The sequence below is a fragment of the Sander vitreus genome, chromosome 9, assembly GCF_031162955.1.
Source record: "Sander vitreus isolate 19-12246 chromosome 9, sanVit1, whole genome shotgun sequence".
Taxonomy (NCBI): Eukaryota; Metazoa; Chordata; class Actinopteri; order Perciformes; family Percidae; genus Sander; species Sander vitreus.
The window spans coordinates 16,986,616-17,005,722 of record NC_135863.1 but is presented as its reverse complement, the minus strand read 5'-3'; the positions used below and the strand labels follow the sequence as shown (position 1 = coordinate 17,005,722).

Here is a 19,107-nt window from a genome sequence, read left to right as displayed (position 1 = left end):
TTTTAAGCTTGAGTAAGTCTGCCAGGCAGAAGTAAATGGAGAATATATTTAATTAACATAAATCAGAACTGTATGACGTCTCCGGGCCCTGACTGCAGTTGCGCTGTTGAATAGAATCAAATACAGCATCAAGACCAGTGGTTAACAATGCTACAGTAAGACTCAGATTGAGTTGACCTAAGCATTAAATAAGTTGTGATTCACAACGGGTGGAAATAGCCGGGTCTGTTCCAACACTACCAAAGAACTGAGAAACTGCATTTAGATGCTTTGGTCTCTGAAAACATAACCAAAGAACACAGTTAAATAAAGAGAGTGTGTGTTAGATGTGTCAACAATGCACAACGTGTGTCCCTGAAATCCGACGAGATGCTTTCCTTGCATAATTAATGTTATAGGCATTTTATGATGTATGGTTGTCTGTATGTGTTTTTCTGTTACTTCTGATGTAAATACCTGATCATCTCCTCCTGGTATAGCGAGCTGACTGTCGCTCCTCCGAAGCCCGTTCTTCTTTCTGCTTGTCGTCTTTCCTGTCAAATAAAAGACAGTCGCACATTAACGAACAATATCCACCTTATACACAGTTAAAACTAAAATAAGACATTTTCAACGCAGATGTTGGTCACCGTTAACAAAACGTACTTCTTGTTTAAGGATAGCTAGTGTGAAACAACAATCTAGTCTAGTTTGGCTTAGTTCTGCAGCCTGTGTTGCTATCCCATATGGACAGAGGTCCTGACCTTATTGTTTTGTGTGCTCAATGCAATACAAAAGAGTTGGGTTCATCTATTCACTGTACCTATGGCTTTTCACCTATAGCCATTGCAAAGCTAATGCATGACATAGATGAAGTTCAAAATGTGTAATTTTGAAACAAGCCTCTGGGGCTTTAGACATGACCTCATAGGTAATAAATGTCCAACAAAATGCACAAGACCAATATAAAATACATAATAATTTGTGACTCTTGTTAATCTTCTGTTTTACATTTAGTTCAGCCAAGACTTTATTACAGAGCCTATTCTTCACGGAACAACCTCGACTCACAAAAGAACCCACACAAATCTGATTTCAGAAAATAGCGAGAGTGGGGGACAGCATGACAAGAGAAGCAAAACAACTATGGGTGCACTTTTGGGGAAGACCTAATTCACTTCAGAAACTCAGAATATTTGCTGATGCACTGGCCCTTCTCCTCTGCAGTATAATGTAATATAAAGCCAGTGTCTGCTCAACAATTGAGACAGGAACAGAGGTCAAATTCTGGGTATTATTCTCTCCCCTGCTTCTTGGTCTATGCACTCCTACTTACACTATTTGACTGTACTTCCAAAGGAAAAGAAACTGCCATGCTATGGTGCTTTGTTAACACTAATACAATCAGCTTCTTTTCAGGAAGGGGCATTTGTGCGTTTGCTGGCCTGTCTGCATTGTGCAGCTATGAGGCAGAGTCAGCGCATATTGCCCCTCAGCATGGCCAAAGAATGTGTCAGAATTGGACATGGGGTTGACAGTGACGCTATTAAAGAGACATAAATATGGAAGGAGAGGAAAAAAAGGAGGGGGGGGGTTAATAAAACAGTGAAGGGGTTACAGAAGATAAGAGAGGGTGGGGGGAAGATTAGTAGAGGGAAAGCAAGTAGCGGAGAGGTGGAGTACAAAGAAGAAAAGGTGCAGTAATGACAAGGCGAGGGATACTAGAGGATGAGCAGAAAATGGAAAGAGCAGTACAGTAGGTCACACAAGACATGTCAGATCTTAATACATAAATGTATTCTTTGGCTTTTCAGTTCAAGAAAAAACAACCTACTCCCATCTCTCTGATGCTGTGCTTGTAGAGCATTATGTGACTGTGAGTCCATCCCCCTGTTTGGAGAGTATGCTACACTTTAAGAGGGAATCCACACACTCTGTTCAGATGTTTGCCTCATGTGGACACGGCAGGCACATTCAGGTGTGAATTACAAGCTATGGCAACTTGTACCCCTAACACCAGGGACCAGCTGGATTAAGTTTTTCTAGATATTTTAAATATGTCAATACTTTAAACATTGACAGTGAAGGCTCATGCATACCTTCAATATCTTGTGGACAGGTGTGTAGGAGGAAATGCCAATGAGAGAAAAGAGAATTCCCGCACACTGTCCTATTTACTTGCAATAAACTTTTATTTAGAAGTTGAACGTTTCGGTCCTTATTCCTTAGACCATCACCAGGATAAAGGTCTAAGGATTGAAACGCCTGAACGTATATAAAAGTTGCAGGATTACAACTGTGACATATATGGCAACATGGTAGAGTAGTTTCTTTATAGTTATAATTTGTATCTCAAATACCAAATAAATATAAGGTTCAGGCAATCAAACTTTATCTGGTTATATTAATTAATGAAAATTCCCCAAACTTAGGAGAATGGTCCAGTCTTTTCCAAAGCAATGCAGACTTAATATTGTTGGCCTAATAGCAACCATCTTAATTTTAGAACATAATTTCTTTATGTAAAAATCTCAATGTTTAATATTTACATTCATATTTACTGAGCAGACATTGTAATGTTAAAAAATGAAGCATGACAAAATTGTTCTTAGTGTTCCAATAATACTCCTCCCAACTAAGCAGACAGTACAAACGTGTTGTTGTAACTGAATGGTTCCGCTGCTGCCCCAAAGGACAGCCTATCCATGGCAACACAAGACTCCTTACTCAGTCGAATGATATGACAAAGGAGTGTGTAGAGATGTAAACAACAGTCTCTCTTATGTTGCCATACACACAGGCACTCTAAACAGCCAGAACTATGGCAGTTTCTTGCATTATTAATATCCCAAAATGTCAACTATTGAGGAAGACTACTATTTTTCATGCTACATGCACAAAATAAAGAGCCACTGAAAGGCCTGGGACAAAATGACACTGTGACACTGACCTCCACTGGCAAAAAAACTGCACTGCATCTTAAAAGGGCAGCAATGACATTAAATGTTTCTTTATTTGTCATACTTTTAAGCTTACAGTGGAGCAGAGCTGAGTCAAATACTTATAGGTTTATTTGAAACACCTCTAAAGGCTAGTTTTATTAAATGTTAGAAAAATTATGCTTAGAATGGTTTTGCTTCAGTTTATTTGTTAAACCATTTGCATACAAACTGCTGTTTTAGTATTTCTGTCTTTCATGTGTTAATCATGAAAGCTGAGTGACCTTGCAAAGAGCACAGGATGTATCCCTGAGGGCAGAATGCATGTGGAGGAGATGCCGTGCCTGACCAGAGATAAGAAGAAAGCTACTGATTGCATACACCGAATAACTTGACTCCCAACTCCTCTAAAAAGACACTGTTGTGAACAATCTTCAGTCATTTTCTGTACTTATGCTGAAGTGCTGTAAACTGACTCTACTTGCTGCAAGTAAACAAACTTTTAAGAGAACTCCAGTGATTTTGTCCATTCTTTGATAAATAATTATCCTAACATTAAACATGAAGGTGGGTGGAATTAGCCATTTAGCAAAAAGTCCTGTAGGCACTGTAGGAGCTTTTCTCTAATTGGATGAATTTTACCTTTAGTTCAGTATCATCAACAAGTACAAACTCCACCAACATCGACCTTTAAGCAGGACAAAATGAGTGCTACAAACAAGATATGTTATTTCACCAGGTATGCAACTAGTTTGCCATCTGTGATGTTTACAGCTTCACTTAAGGTTTTATTAAGCCTTTATTAAGCCTCCTACCCTTGCATCCACTATACTAGGATTCAGAATGATACAAACATGTATAGTAATACACCATACACACTAATTTCTATTCAAGATTGGTATTGGAAACCAGCTTTGTCTTCTCTGAAATGGTTCTGATTACCTTTGTGCAGCCTTCAGGGTCTAACACATTGACACAAGAAATGTACTCCTGCATTGCCTGATCCGCCTCCATGTCTCCAAGCTGCTTCCAGGCTTGCCTGTAATGAGAGCATAATTGTCACTACACAATCATAAACCTACAGTTGTAGGGGTGTGCATTTGTACCATATGTTGTTGGCTTCATTCATTTATTGGTTTCCTATCAAGTTCAGGATCCATTTTAAAGTTCTGGTTCTGACATATAGAGCCTTGCATGGTTACACACACACACACACACACACACACACACACACACACACACACACACACACACCCCTTCAATCCAAGATGACAAATTAATGCAATCTTTTTTTTTTTTATTGTTTTTAGAGAAGGTACAATCTACAGTGCAACATTACAATGTCAATTATAACAAGAAATCTTTCTATTAACCCCATCCCATCCACAACAAACCCTTGTGCCGAGGAAAGGAGGACAGATAAAGAAACAAAGAAACACATAAAAACAATAGAAGAAAAAATAAAAATAAACAAAAACAAAACAGCAGCTTTCTTCTATTACTCATGATAGCAAATAGTGTAATCATTGTGCTTTACAATTCTTAGCAGTTATTAAGAGGGAAGTGCGGTAAGTCTTTCAAAGTAAGCCAGTAAAGGGTCCCAATTTTTGTAAAATGTTCTGGTTGATCCTCTAAGAAAGTATTTGATTTTTTCTATTTTTAGAAGCATCATAATATCAGAAAGCCATGTGGAGGCTTTTGGTGGTGTAGATGATTTCCATTCCTTAAGTATTCTCCGTCGTGCTATTAAGGTTGCAAAAGCAACAACACTTTCCTTACTATTGGGCATTACAAAATCACCCCCTTGTACCCCAAACACGGCCATTGTAGGGCTAGGTTGTAGATCTAAATCAAAGGCTTAATTTAAGACCTTAGATATTGATGCCCAGAACTCTCTCAACCTGGAACATGACCAAAACATGTGAAGTAAGGCTGCTCTGTACATTCTACATCTGTCACAGATGTCATCCATGTCAGAGTATATTTTGGCCAGCTTAACCTTACTATAGTGCATACGGTGAAGAACTTTAAACTGAATCAAATTCAAACGTGCACAAGAAGAGGTCCCATTCACCCAGCTCAGAGCCCTGTCCCATACAGCATCTGATACATTTGTCCCTAACTCTTCTTCCCATTTTGCTTTGATAAGATCCATGGATATACTGTAGAGTGACATAATTTAATTGTATATGTTAGAGATTTGGCCTCTTAAGGTTTTACTGGGGTCTGTAGTATATCCCCTAGGTCAGAGTGCTCAGGTAACTGAGGAAATGATGAGACGTGTGTTTGAATGAAATGACGAACCTGAAGATATCTGAAAAAACTGGACTTAGTGATGTTGAATTTATTGACCAAGTCAGTGAAACTGAGAAAGACGTTATTTATGAAAAAAATCTTAACATGTAGTAAGGCCCATACTGTCCCACTGTTTAAAAGTGTCATCCATTTTAGCAGCCGGAAAAAGATGATTATTACAGACAGGACTGAGTATGGAAAGATCAGAGAAATGGAACATTTGCCTGAATTGTATCCAAATCCTGAATTGTATCCAAATCCTAAGTGTTGAACTTACTACTGGGCTGGAGGAGAAGCGTGATGGGGAGAGGGGGAGTTTTGACGTAATCAGTGCAGCAAGTGACGCCAGTTTACAAAACTTGGCCTCTGCACTACACCAGTCTGCTTCAGGAGATTGAAACCAGTAAACAATTTTTTGTAAATTTGCAGCCCAATAATAAATCATTAATTTTGGGAGGGCAAGCCCACCCCTCTGTCTTGAAAAAAAACTTGAAAGTAAGTTATCTGTTGCTCGGAAGTAAGCCTTTAGAAGGAAAACTGGAAGACTTTGAAATAAATGTAAAAATCGAGGCAACACATTCATTTTAATGCAGTTAACTCTTCCGGCTAAAGATAAATAAATGGTGCTCCATCGCTGGAGGTCCGATTTTAGTTTCTCAAGTACTGGAGTGAAGTTTGCATCAAACAGACCAGAGAAAGAGGGGGTGACATGGATTCCTAGATACTTGAACCCTGACTTTGACATACGAAAGGGCAAGTGTGTATCTTGTATTTGATGCACCTTGTCATTGACAGGGAAACACGTGCTTTTTGAATAATTAATTTTATGCCCTGAAAAGCTACTAAAGTCTCCTAGAATTGTCAAAATTACAGGTGTAGAAGACAATGGGTACGTTATATAAATTAAGAGATCATCAGCATACAAAGAAATGTTATATTCCATTCCCATCCGTGTATGGACTGTGTGGTTCTAAGCTTTATTGACAGGGGTTCTATCGCTCTAACGAACAGCAATGGACTCAGAGGGCAACCCTGACGTGTTCCTCTGGATAAAGAAAAATATTGTGAACATAATTTATTAGTGACTACTGCAGCCTTAGGAGAAGAATACAATAGTCGAACCCAAGAAACAAATTTTGGACCAAACCCGAACCTACCCAGCACGGAAAAGACCCTGTCGAAAGCCTTCTCCGCATCAAGGGACACCACCACTTGTGGTGCGACCCCAGACGCTGGAGAATGCACCACATTTAAAAGTCTGTGGATGTTGATGAATGAATGACGCCCTCTCATAAAAATCTGATCAACTGAAATTGTATCTGATATATGATATTTATTCTAGCGGCCAAAACTTTAGAGGGAATCTTAATATCTGCATTCAACAAAGATATTGGCCTATAAGAGCTGCAGTCCATCGCATCTTTACCTGGCTTCAATAAGACTGTGATAAGAGCCTCTGTGAGGCTCCGTGAGAGGGATGACTGTTCAAAAGAGTGATTAAACATGTTAAGAAGCAGAGGTGTCAGCTCTGAAGAAAACTTTTTGAAAAACTCAATTGGATAGCCGTCCAGCCCAGGGGTCTTTCCGCTCTGCATATCTTTAATTTAGTTCTCTACTTCCTGTTTATCTAGAGGTCTTTCCAGGCTTTCACTTTGGTCTTGTGTAATTGCTGGAATATTCAAGTTTTCAAAAATTCTGTCATATGAGAGGTATCATGAGGAAATTCTGATGAGTATAATTCTGAGTAATATTTTTTGAAAGTGCTGTTGATTTCTTGGGGGTCTATTGTCACTTCTTGAGGTGCTTTCCTAATAATAGGTATAAGTCTGGATGCAAACTTACCCTTCAACTGATTCTCTCCATGTTCATAGAAAAATGCATGCGACCGCAACAGATTTTGTTCAGTCTTTTCTGTAGACAATAAATCATATTGCGCTTTAAGGTTACATTTTTTTTTGTATAGCTGGGGTGTTGGGGTCTTTGAATACTGATGATCAATTTTCAAGATAGTCAATTAGTTTTTTCTGTGTTTGCCTTCTTTCTTTATTGTGCAATGCTGAAAATTATATTATTTTTCCCCTTAGTACAACTTTTAATGTTTCCCACAATATGGATGGTGATATAGAGTCCGTCTGATTAAATCAAAGGAAATCATAGATTGCTTTTGATATGTACTAACAAAAGTTTGTATCCAAAAGTAATGCTGTGTTCAGCCAAGCAGACCTTGCGGGATAATTAAGTGCAATGTCAAGGTCAAGGATGAGGGGTGCGTGATCAGATTCAACAATGGCTGAGTACTCTACAGACTTTATTGAAGGGAGAAGATGTTTCTCGATGAAAAAGTAATCTATTCTAGAGTAGGACTGGTGTACATGTGAAAAACAAGAAAATTCTCTTTTACTAGGGTATAGAAATATCCATGAGTCTATACAACTTATATGAGACATGAGGCTAGAGAGCGTCCTGGACATCTTTGATGTGAGTGTAGTTTCAGGATTTGAACGGTCCAGAGCTGTATCCATCACACAATTCATATATCCACCAAATCAGGCAATAAGGTCATTATTTTCTTGAAAAAGTTGACATCGTCCCAGTTGGGGGCATAAATGCAAACTAAGACCACAAGGGTGTGAAAAAGACTACCTGATACTATAACGCCCTTGAGGATCTGAAATAATTTCTGAGGGAGTGAATAATACCTTTTTATGAATTATTATTGCTGTTCCCCTAGCTCTGCTGCTAAAGTTTGAAAGGTACACATGTCCTACCTAAGCTTTTCTAAGCAAAATATGGTCTTGAACACTGAGGTGTTTCCTGTAAAAATGCAATTTCGGTGTGCAGTCTTTTCAAATGTAAAAATATCCGGGCCCTTTTCACTGGTCCATTCATGCCTCTAACATATCAGCTAGTGAAACGTACTGCAGACCCTCCTGACATTTCTACTTTCTGTGCCGTTCATTGCCTCAAAGTCGTCTTTCAAACCATATGGGTGGTAAAGCACGCAATTAAGCGTTGTAAGAAGCCCTGAGACTGACAAAGAGTGAAGAATGGGGGAGGGGAAAAAATAAAAACAAAAAAGTAAATAAAAACACATAACCCAGCAACCCATCCCTGTTATAAAACAAATGAACTCTAGGTTCATCCTCTGAACAATGACAAACCGCAGCTTTAATGTGGTTAGACTTCCAATAGTCCTTCTTGCTATCTCTAGATTAGGCTATTCCCAATCATACCGCAAGCAAATAAACGCACACATTCAACGTGACGACTTGAATCGTTTAGTGAATTAAACAGCCGACATTAAACAATAACTAGGCTAATTAAATCTGACATAGGGCCATATCCAACAGACCATATAGAAGTGAACTTATAACTCTGGAACAATAGCCTGAGTGCATTCGAAAAGAAAATGTAAGAGGAAAAAAAAGAAGAACAGGTAGCCCATCAATCCTTCAAATATATTGTGTGCTGCCACTAACGATTAATTTTCTAACGACTAATCTTTCAACTACTTAAAAAAAAATAAAAAAAAATAATCAATATTATTTATTTATTAGTTTATTTTGTGTCCATTTTATTTTGAACTCAATTGAAGGGCCAAAACATAAAATGTCACCTGTGCCATAAACAATATAAATAACTTAAATGTTACCAAATAAAAAAACGACAAATGTAAACAATATAAATAACTTTAATATTACCAAATAAAAAATTGCGAAGTGGAATGTTTTCCACATTCCAAAACAAATATTGCACAAAGTTGCTATATCAATATAAAACAAAATACAATTTCCAGTGCAAAGTATTTGCTTAACAGTGCAAATATAAAAAAAAGAATTCAGAATGTTTCAAAATTAGAGAAAACATGTCCACATGATCTGGACTTAAGCTGGCTCTTTTTTTTGAAACTATGTTTCCAGCTGAGGAAAACAGGCGCTCAGAAGGTGTAGATGTGGCCGGTACACCTAAAAAAAGACTTCGCAAGAGATGCCAGGCAAGGAAACCTGGACTGATTGGACTTCCACCACTGCAAAGGATTTGTGTTTTTGGGTGAAGGCTGTTCCCCCAATATATCTGAAATGTTCTTCTCGCACTGAATGCATGTCATCCGTTTCATCATCCTCACTGCCCATTCGGTGGGATGATTCATCCGAGTCTGACCCCAGCAATGTCTCCAACATTGAACCCGGGGCCTTTTCACTTGTGTCAGCAGAACTGGATGTGACGTGCTGCTGTACTACAACATCAGACTTCTACTTTTCTTCAAGTGCAAGATGTTGACTCTTCCCCTGCATTCTCAAGATGTCATCTGCAGATAGGAATTTCAGCCTGCGGAATCTGGGATCGAGAGCAGAAGCAATTAGGCTGATATTTGGGGTGTCTTCAGTGAATTCAAGCTCAATTTGCCACCGTTCAGTTATTTCATTTTCTGCAGCTTTCTGAAATGCCAGTATGTGGGGATTCTCAAATGAAGAAGTGGTCTGTGCACTTTTTAGAAGCCCTTTAATGAGTGGGGGTAGGCTAGAGAGTGTCACATATGACTCCCCACTCAGGTACACTGTAGCACATTCAAAGGGTTTTAGAGCTCTCTCAAGCTCTTCCAGGAGGCTCCATTGTTCTGGCTTGAGGTCAAGGTAATGCTATGATCTATTTGTGACCCCTGGGTCCGACAGAAATGCCGTTTCAGGCCATCTTTGCTCCAGCAGACGGCTGACCGTGTAGTACGTGCTGTTCCACCTCACACTTACATCTTGAATGAGGCTGTTTTCTGGCTGTCTCATTTGTTTTTGCTTTACCTTCAGGCTATTGCTGGCAACCTCACTCTTGTCAAAGTGCTCCACCAGGGACCTTGCAGCGCCAATGGCCTTTTGAATATGGGTATTCTTCTTCATAGCATGGTTCACAATTAGTTGCAGAGTGTGACCGGAGCAGCGGACAGAAGAGATCCCATGTCTTTCTTCCAGGATTTTTTGAGGGCACATACAACGTTTGATGCATTGTCATGAACTATGAAGAGTATTTTTTGCAGAGGGATTTCAAATTTGGCAACTGCAGTTTCAATCCATGATGCAATATTTACGGCTGTGTGCCTCTCTTCAAGTGGCATGGTGGTCAAATTAAAGTTCATGAGCTCCCATTCATCATTTATGAAGTGGCAGGTTAAGCCCAAGTATGCCTCTGTGGCCATACTTGTCCACACATCTGTTGTCAGACATATCATGGAGCTGCAGGACAGGGCATCTTTGGTTCGCTGAAATTCCTCATCATATTTCCTCTCCATCATTTTGGTGAAACATGTGCGTTTGGGTAGAATGTAGCCAGGTTGGAATGTTGCCACCATGTTCTGGAATCCTTCACTTCACGATAGACAGTGGTCTCATATCTCTCACAATCATTTTCAGGACACTGTCAGTGAGTACTGCTGCAAGTTGTGGCTTGCAGTCCTTCCTTGGAAGGAATTCAGTCAGACTACTTTGCCTGCAACTGACAAAAATAGGAGAAAAATACACAATTAGCCTACTGATGTAGAGAGCCCATTCCTAATATCCTGTCTGGGCTTTCACCTTAACATCAATATCAGCCTACTTTTGTTAGAAAGCTCATTAAGTAAACTGTTCACAAACATTATGTATTAACAGTCTAAGCATAAGTGTCTGCATTTCCATTAGGCTATACCATATTAATCAGAGTCTGGGCTAGCCTACTATGCTTAGCTCCCCCTGCTTAGCTCTGCCTTATAATGAATTGCGCTGAAAGCACGCAGGCACGCAGCTATGCTGCTCGCGTTTACACTTGCGTACATGGCGGGGTTTAAAACATTACTGCCAAAGTCTAAGTTACCTGTTTAACATCCAAAGACAGTCATTGTACTTCTCAAGAGTTAATAAACAGTACAGACTAGCTTGCCGTTTCATTAATAATCATATACTTACGTTGTCTTTTCCTTTTCTGTGGGCGCATCTTGAACAACTCCTGTATGTTTCCTTTTTAGGTGCTTGTGCATCGTGGTTGTGCTCCTGTGATAAGCAAGTGAAGTTTGACATAGTGTACAGACCACTCTTTTACCAGTTGGCCTGAAATACTCCCATACTTTAGAAGCTTTTGGTCTTGTGCTCGGACTTGATACACAGAGAAGAAAGAGGATAGCAGATTAACAAGCAGGGCACGGACAGCGCACAGACTGGTGTGGAGGTGACTAAAAAAAAATTGCTGTCGACTTATTTTAATGGTCGATTACGTCGACTAATCGTCGTCCTGGCTGCATGAAGACATTATGACCACAGTTCAGGATAGTCCTCTGAAATAGTAGCCTGGGCTACTCATGCGTAGCAACACGACGGTTATAAAACTCCTGGGCCTCCTCCAGTGAAGAAAAGATCAACATTTGGTTTTCAAATTGAACGCATGTAGGATACAGCAAGCTAACCATACGTTCTTCTCATACAGCAGCTGTTTGATGCCTTTAAATGCAGCGCGTTTCTTCGCCAGACCCGTCTACAAGTCTGGGTAGATCCTAAGTTTGGATCCCTTAAACTCCACATTGTGAGTCCGGGCCCACCGCAATACCTGTTCCTTCTCCTGGAACCGGTGGAAGCAGATCACCAAGGGACGGAGAGGCCGGTGTCGTGCCAAGGTACTTATCCCCGCCAGGATTTGTATCCCCTGGCCGCGGAGAAGCGGAGTTTAACGGCTGCACTTCGAATTCAACTCTTAAATGGAACAAATAGCGACGTGGAAGACTCGACAGGGATTTCCATAGTAATAAGTGACTCATTTATCTACATAAATAAGTTTGTCTGTTACATTAAGGCGACGTGTGAATTATGTAATGCGTTGTGTAGTATTGTGATTAATCAACAGTGTTTTCCAAAGTTCCATATTGACATGCACCTTAGCTACACAGGCCGATTGATAGGCCTATCTATGTGAGTCATGCAGGTTTATGAACAATATTTTTTCCTTTAATCTAGGCTACCTCCATCTGTCCATTCTCTGCGGGTGTGGTCTGACAAGGATGCCTCGTCTTTGCTAACGTGATTTCTGTTTTAATTGAATTTAGTTTAATATGGCTTTTCAATTAACCGCTTTGTTCACCTGTCTACTATATAAGTTACAGAGGGGATACACAAAATATCAGGCCGTTTTTTTCACCTGATATTTTGTGTATCCCCTCCCCTAACATGCAAAGGGTCTGTCCTGTCATCATGTGTGTTATTTTCTGTGTTTACCAGGTCACAGTGGCCAGGGGATACAAATCCTGGCGGGGATAAGCACCTTGGGACGACAACTGTCTTGATGAGGCTTTTGGCTGAGAGAGCTATGTGCCCGCTCCAGGTCGGGGGGGGCTTTTCAGAGACGCCTTCACCCAACACTTCCATAAGCATTTCAGACACAAATTTTACAGTAGACTTGCCTTTCTCGCTGTCTTCTGGGACGTTCAATATTCTGAGGTTAGCCCTTCGAGAGCGGTTTTCCATGTCTTCTACCCGGTCAAGTAGAGTGGCGGTTTGCTCTTCCGACTGTTTAATCTTTCTCTCAGCTGTGTGTAGTGCAGCAAAGTTGTCCCCAGCCAGAGACTCGGTTGCGTTTAATCGCAACTGGAAACTAGTAACAGTTTCTGTAAGTGTATTCACGGAGGATTGTAGCGAAGCAACCGATTCCTGAATAAGAGCAGAAATGTCCTCTTTGAATGAAGATCGTTGTTTATCCAGCTCGGCTACAAGTTGACTCATGGAAACCCCTTCGGAGCTTGAAGTCGTTTCAGAGCTAGCTGCAGTCATGCTAGCGACTCTGCTAGCCACGCTATTACGGGTTGTTGGTTGAGTTGTTGGTGGCTTGTTCTTGCTCATTTTGCATGTGGTGTGTCTCTTCCCGGTGTATTAATGACTTTTGTAACACGAGTCTTATACTGGCAGTCAAAATGCCTCAAGTGGCGTTTTTAAAGGTCAATATTGAAAAGTTAAGCAGAGAGTTCTCCTAACTCACGTCCTATTTCCGCATTGCCCAAACCGCAAGTTTAATTAATGCAATCGTGTAACATTTTAAACATATGTACAAACTATTTATTGAAAATTGTCATCCAATTTTAAGCTACATACCATTTTCTCTGTCCTTCAAAGTCAAAGAAGCCAGGCTTTTGTGTATTGCACTTTCCCACTTTGGCCTGAAAACAAAACAAGTCTGAATCATTCATCTCATCCAGTATTATCCAGATCTAGATTCATCAGATGACAACAGAGGTATCTGGGCCTACCTCATCTGTTAAAAACCAGTGATGATACAAGGGTGTTAGGGATTCATACAATGTATGTGCTTCTTATCTAAAGCCACATCCTGCCAGTATTCGTGGGGTTACATTTGGCCTACACGACCACAGTGCCATTTAATCCGAGACTCACCTGTTTGTATCGTGCATACAGGTACAGCAGCTGGTCCCTGCTGGCAGTCTGAACCAGATCTCGTACGCGGTCGGCTGCAGACTCAAACTCCTGCTCTAGCCCTTCTCCATCCAGCCGGTCCCCCGTGTCATCAATGGCGCTGCAGTCAAATTTACCCAAACCCATGTCTGAGTCCGAGTCCGAGCCTGCTCCACCGAGAGGCTCCCCTGTGTCGGGCCGGGCTGGGTCTGTACCTGAGCCCGTCGCAGTGTCCGGAGAGGACGACGGCGACCCAGAAGCCATTGTTATTATTGTTTGTAACGGTAGCGTACCGTCAGAGACGACGTGCGCCGTAGATCCGTATTAATAACGTTAAAGACGAACGGAGAGTAGCTGCCTTCAATATATTTGTTGAGTATTTCAGCGCCGATTTCGTTTTTTAATCCGTTATCGTTAAGAATCGGTGGCAGTCGGATTTGTTTCTACCGTTGGTCCGTCTCAGGCACTGTCAACTAAAAGCACCGGCTAAAACTTTCTGCTAGCAAGAAAGGTTCCGGTCTGTGCTTCATGGTGCTCCTTTGGTATAAAACAACGAATCAAACGGTAAAAAAAAAAAAAAAACTCTGAAATTGTCGGTTCATTTTGGTATGACTGTGTTTTTAAAGTAGATCACAAAATCTACATGAAAAGAAAATATGTGTGGGTTCATTGTGTGTGTGGTAACCATTCGGTTAACGTGAAAACAACCAAGTTGAAACGCCTTTGTCAGTTATTGTTAACCTAGCTAAATTAACGTTAACGTCAATAGCTAGCTAGCTAGGTTAACTAAAAGTTACGTTAGCTTTTATTTGGATTTGTAAAAAAGAAAATGGTTTATTTGTAATATCTTCATATATAAACTATTTGCATTTTCTCACATAGCCTACAGCTGCCAGCATTGTAATTTGTAAGTGTAACGTTAACGTTACGGCCTGCATTTTTGCTTGTTGGCTACATGGTTGCTTGGAGATGTGCTCAATGAATCTACAGCCTAGTAACCATAGACAGAAAATAACGCAGGTAAAGTAAATGTGGGCTTTATTATTGCTATATTATTATTATTATTATTCTGTTTTGCTAGCTTTATTTTTTAAATGAATTACTTTGTCCAATTTAAGTCTAATTTGTTCAATTTCAATGACAGCAGCTGTCATGAGGCAAATGGAATAACTTTTTAGACGCATTGGTGGGAAAATGAATTAGCGCAGTTTGTCCAACAGGGGCTGCTATTGGCATAATGATGAATTGTCACCTGCAACTAGTCTCTCTTTGCCAGACCTTCCTCCACCGCAGTGCAACAGACGCAGTTGTCTCAAACGCTCATGCGATCATCTTAAAACTATATCTTATATGTTTCTTACACAAATACACAGAAGAGCCAATCCAACTTGTTTATGTGTATAGTCTCATTACCTTTTGATTGTATTTGTCATAAATGTAGAGATCTTTGTATGGACATAATGACATTCTTTTGAAATAGCCTAAGTAACGGTAGCCTATTATCCTGTTGTCTTAAAACTCTGCTTTTCCAGAGCACAAACAAAGGCTTCTTTTGGCCTATTTAACTGAGCATCTAAGTAGCCTATATGTAATTCGCTGTCCCATTTTAAGATAAATTGTAGAAATAAGCAGAAGTAGGATACTCTGCGAAAAAGTCTGCATATCCATAACTTGAAGGACTGCTAATCAGAAATGCCAGCAGAACAGAGACAAAGAGATGAGGACAGTCAATCATGATTTTAAAAAGTACGTTTGCAATCATTATGTGATCTTGAAATTGAGTTTGCACTATTAGCTGGTTGGAAAACATGGAATGTAAACTTCAAAGTAGGCTAGATTATTCTATTTTGAAGTTTAACTGTATCCCCTCTTTGATTGCAGACATACAATATCAACAACAAACTGAATTGTGTGTAGAAGGTGCGGGGTTCCCTGACCGCACTGCCAACTAGTTTTAGTGGAGGTCCCAACAACGCCCGGTGCCACTGCGCGCTCTGCTGACGCAACCACGTCGCTGTGGCTCAATGCGATGGCGGACCGCAATGTCCCCAGACCTGCCCAGAGAGGGACGGAGCAAAGTCACTGAGCCACTCTCACCGGCTCCCTTAAACTGACTACCTGTTAAAGAGAGGCCGCTGCCATTGCCGTCCCTCTCGTGAATTAGTATGTGGGACGGGATCTGCTCGGAGTGCACAGACCGGGACGAGCCAGAAGTGGAGTGAAGAGGAGCAGAGTGCGCCGGGCTGACGCACCGCATGTTGAGCGAGCAAGTTGACTGAAATAACAAAAGTCGCGTCGACGAGGAAGGGGACAGCCGCTCTTGGATTTAACGGAGATTCAAGGGGATAGTTGATCTGGCAAAAATGAAATTCGCGGAGCATCTTTCGTCCCATATTACTCCAGAGTGGAGGAAACAGTATCTTCAGTATGAGGTAAAGTGAAATGTATCTTGTAGGTTATTAGAAATAAACTCCTTATGAATATGGGCATGGCCGAAATTCCTACAAATTATACTTATTTTTTTGTTCGAGGAGAGTGGAAGATAAGAGTCAAAATTTACTATTACAAAATGTAAAAGCTTTTTAAAGGATTTTTTTTCTTCAGTTTCACAGTTTAGCCTGCTCATGAGAGCAATAAACGACGGGAAGGATAAGGGATGTCCTATTGTTTATGGAGGGGCAATTGACTGCGGGTGTTAAGAGCCATAGGGAGCATTCACGGTTTATTATTGCTGTTTACTGAGTTTTAACACCTAAAAATAAACACAATTAACAATTTACTGAACAAATGAATGCCTTTCATTCTGGAACAATTAACAAAACAATTATGTTATTAATTTTAACAATACATATTTCGGAATATTCTAAAAATACATAATTTCGTAAGCTTTTTATAGGTACATTTTTTACTTTTTCTTTGCAAAAACGAATATGGATATTGATTTCAATTACATATTGTTTTCTTTCATGTCTTGATTTCTTTTTTTAGTTTGTTCAAAACTAAATGGTATATAAATAAAAAGAGAGAAGCGTGTACATTCTCTATTACTTTGTTAATTCCATCCAATGAATGAATCTTCTTTTGATTTTCCATTCTTTTCTTTTTTTCATTATTTGCAACACTCTAACAGAATGCAAGGGAAGTCTCCCAGGCCTTGATTTTGCATTGTTGTAAAATCACAAATATTTTTTTGTAAATGTTCCTTGTTTTTGACCAGATTTACATAGTATTTTTACTTTATCAAGATCTAGTTGGTATTCATATTTTGCACAATTTAAACAGGAATTCTTGTCTCTCTGAATCAACCTGCAAGACTTCATCTAACAGGATATGGTGTTTAGTTTCCGTTGTCTGTGGATTGATGGAGACCTTTGTGTGCACACATGGTCTTTGGGAGTATTTCATATTCACACCCCACATCTTGCTGGCTCTACATTAAGAGCTTTAGTGCAGACATGCAGTGACAGGACCGGCTGCTCTATTCCATTTAGCTCTATGAATTATAGACAAAGACCCTTCTCAGCAGCCCACATCCCAGACTCAACAGAAGCTCACTGCACTGGTTTTATTTTGGAAACATTCCCTAAATAGTGTTACTAAGTTGGATGATTGCTACAGTCCAGCCTGACAATAATGATATGCTGTCATCATTGCGTGATAAAAACATCTTCAGACAACATAATTAAAGTGGGGAAAAATAGGTGTCAGACATGTGGACACACTGAAGAGAGGACAACTTTAAAGTAGAATGTAATTTTAATTGATTATTTACATACACAGCCTATGCGGGGTCTTTGTGTGAACAGACTGACGCACAGTGAGCCCAGGGACAGATGCATGGCCATACCAGCCATTTTACACCTCCATTCTTCAGCTCGGCTCTCACTGACCTGAGATGGATGATGATAGATTTTCTCTGTCATCTACGTTTAGTGGTGGTATTCAGTTATATTACATATAATAATCTTGAATTGACATTAAAGTGTTAATTATATAGTATTTACCAATAGTACCAGTATATTTACACCAGTAATTCCCAATAGAGGCAATTCAATTCTAAACATTGATTGCAGATGATTGCATGTTTTTATTTTAGATATATCAAATGATATTCTATCACTTTATTACTGGAGTAACTGATTATCAGTCTATATTAGGTACTTGGTTATTTATTTATTTTAAGATTTAAATTTGAAGCAAAACAACAAATCGTGTGTGAACACAACTGTAATCGACCATTGATACATTATTTAAATAGAGCAGAGGCCTATGTTTTTGTTTCCTTTTTTAACCATCCCAAAAACCCAGCCTTTACAAACATATTGTTGTCATATGTGTAGCTATTGTTGAATTATGTAGAACAACAAGACCAGTCCCCTATCCATACAGTTTGTATTCTTTCTCAAATCTGAATTATACATAGGCTTTGCAGGAAGTATGGGTTTGTGTGTATTTGTGTTACTGCGGCTGCATCAGTCTTTGTCTGACCTCTGTAAACACCACTACCTCCTGAGTGGGCGGGACAGGGAGAGATCAGAGATGATGGGCATCTTATTCAAGGCTTAAATGCCCTCTGAAACAAGTCAAGAGACAAGGACAAGAACATAAACTTATCTGCAACAAGCAAAGTCAGTTGACTTTAGTGAATTGGGTCACTAAGATAAAACATAATCAATTTTAATGACATTCTGAAAAATGCAAAGCCTTGATATGCTGCTGTGGTGCAATAGAAGCATCATCAGTCCGTTGACTGTTCAATGAAGGGAACATTACAAATACCTTGAGAAATTCAGATAAACATTCAGTCATTACACACAGTAGTAGCCAATAGTCCTTTATGATTTTTTTCTGCTTTATGTGTTGCAGTGGCCAGTGATGGACTTGTCTGTTTAGTAAATTGCATACTGACACATTATTCTAGCAACACGGGTCATTCTTACCCGTAGTCCATGCATTAAAATATGACACTTTTTATGGCGTATGCAATATTACAGCTTCCCACATCCAAATTGAATGTGGTTTGAAGTGATATTCTTGCCTTTGTGTGCTAGTTGGGTTAATTAACCTGCAGCCCAGTTTGAACTCCCCTCCTTTTTTTAGAGCACGCTATTGTGTGGAAAGCTGTGCGCTGTCTATTTAGATTGGTCAGCCAGTTTCTATGCAGATGAGAAGGATGCGGAAAAGTGGCTGTTCCAGCAAATACAATGCTTTAGTTAGTAAGGCACTTCATTTGAACATGGAGGCATTGACAAGGCGATTGAGTGATTATGTGTCTGCATTATCCTGTGGGATTGTAGTTATAAACCTTTATGCTAAACAGCTGTTTGGTATGGAGCTATGCATGTCCTGCCAACTCCAGAGATTGATAGATAAATAATATACAGATAAAAAGCTGTTTTTTATAAACTGATTTTATTGTCTGCTTTCTCAAGTCAATTGCTCTACATAATTAAGGGCTTTTCATGCAAAAGCAAAAA

At 39.7% G+C, this 19,107-nt stretch overlaps 2 protein-coding genes across 2 annotated transcripts in view; one reads left to right on the top strand and one right to left on the bottom strand.

The window, feature by feature from the left end:
* The window catches only part of acbd6 (acyl-CoA binding domain containing 6), a 39,092-nt gene extending 24,977 nt beyond the window's left edge, over positions 1–14,115 (bottom strand). Inside the window, exons 1-4 of the mRNA XM_078258984.1 lie at positions 13,613–14,115; positions 13,313–13,377; positions 3,861–3,957; positions 457–533 (exon numbers count right to left, since the gene is read on the bottom strand). Of these exons, the coding sequence (XP_078115110.1) occupies positions 457–533; positions 3,861–3,957; positions 13,313–13,377; positions 13,613–13,894 (521 nt within the window). The 5' untranslated portion in view covers positions 13,895–14,115. The remainder of the gene's footprint in view (positions 1–456; positions 534–3,860; positions 3,958–13,312; positions 13,378–13,612) is intronic.
* Positions 14,116–15,508: 1,393 nt separating this feature from the next.
* xpr1a (xenotropic and polytropic retrovirus receptor 1a) overlaps positions 15,509–19,107 on the top strand; it is a 70,464-nt gene continuing 66,865 nt past the window's right edge. Inside the window, exon 1 of the mRNA XM_078258983.1 lies at positions 15,509–16,062. Within this exon, the coding sequence (XP_078115109.1) occupies positions 15,994–16,062 (69 nt within the window). The 5' untranslated portion in view covers positions 15,509–15,993. The remainder of the gene's footprint in view (positions 16,063–19,107) is intronic.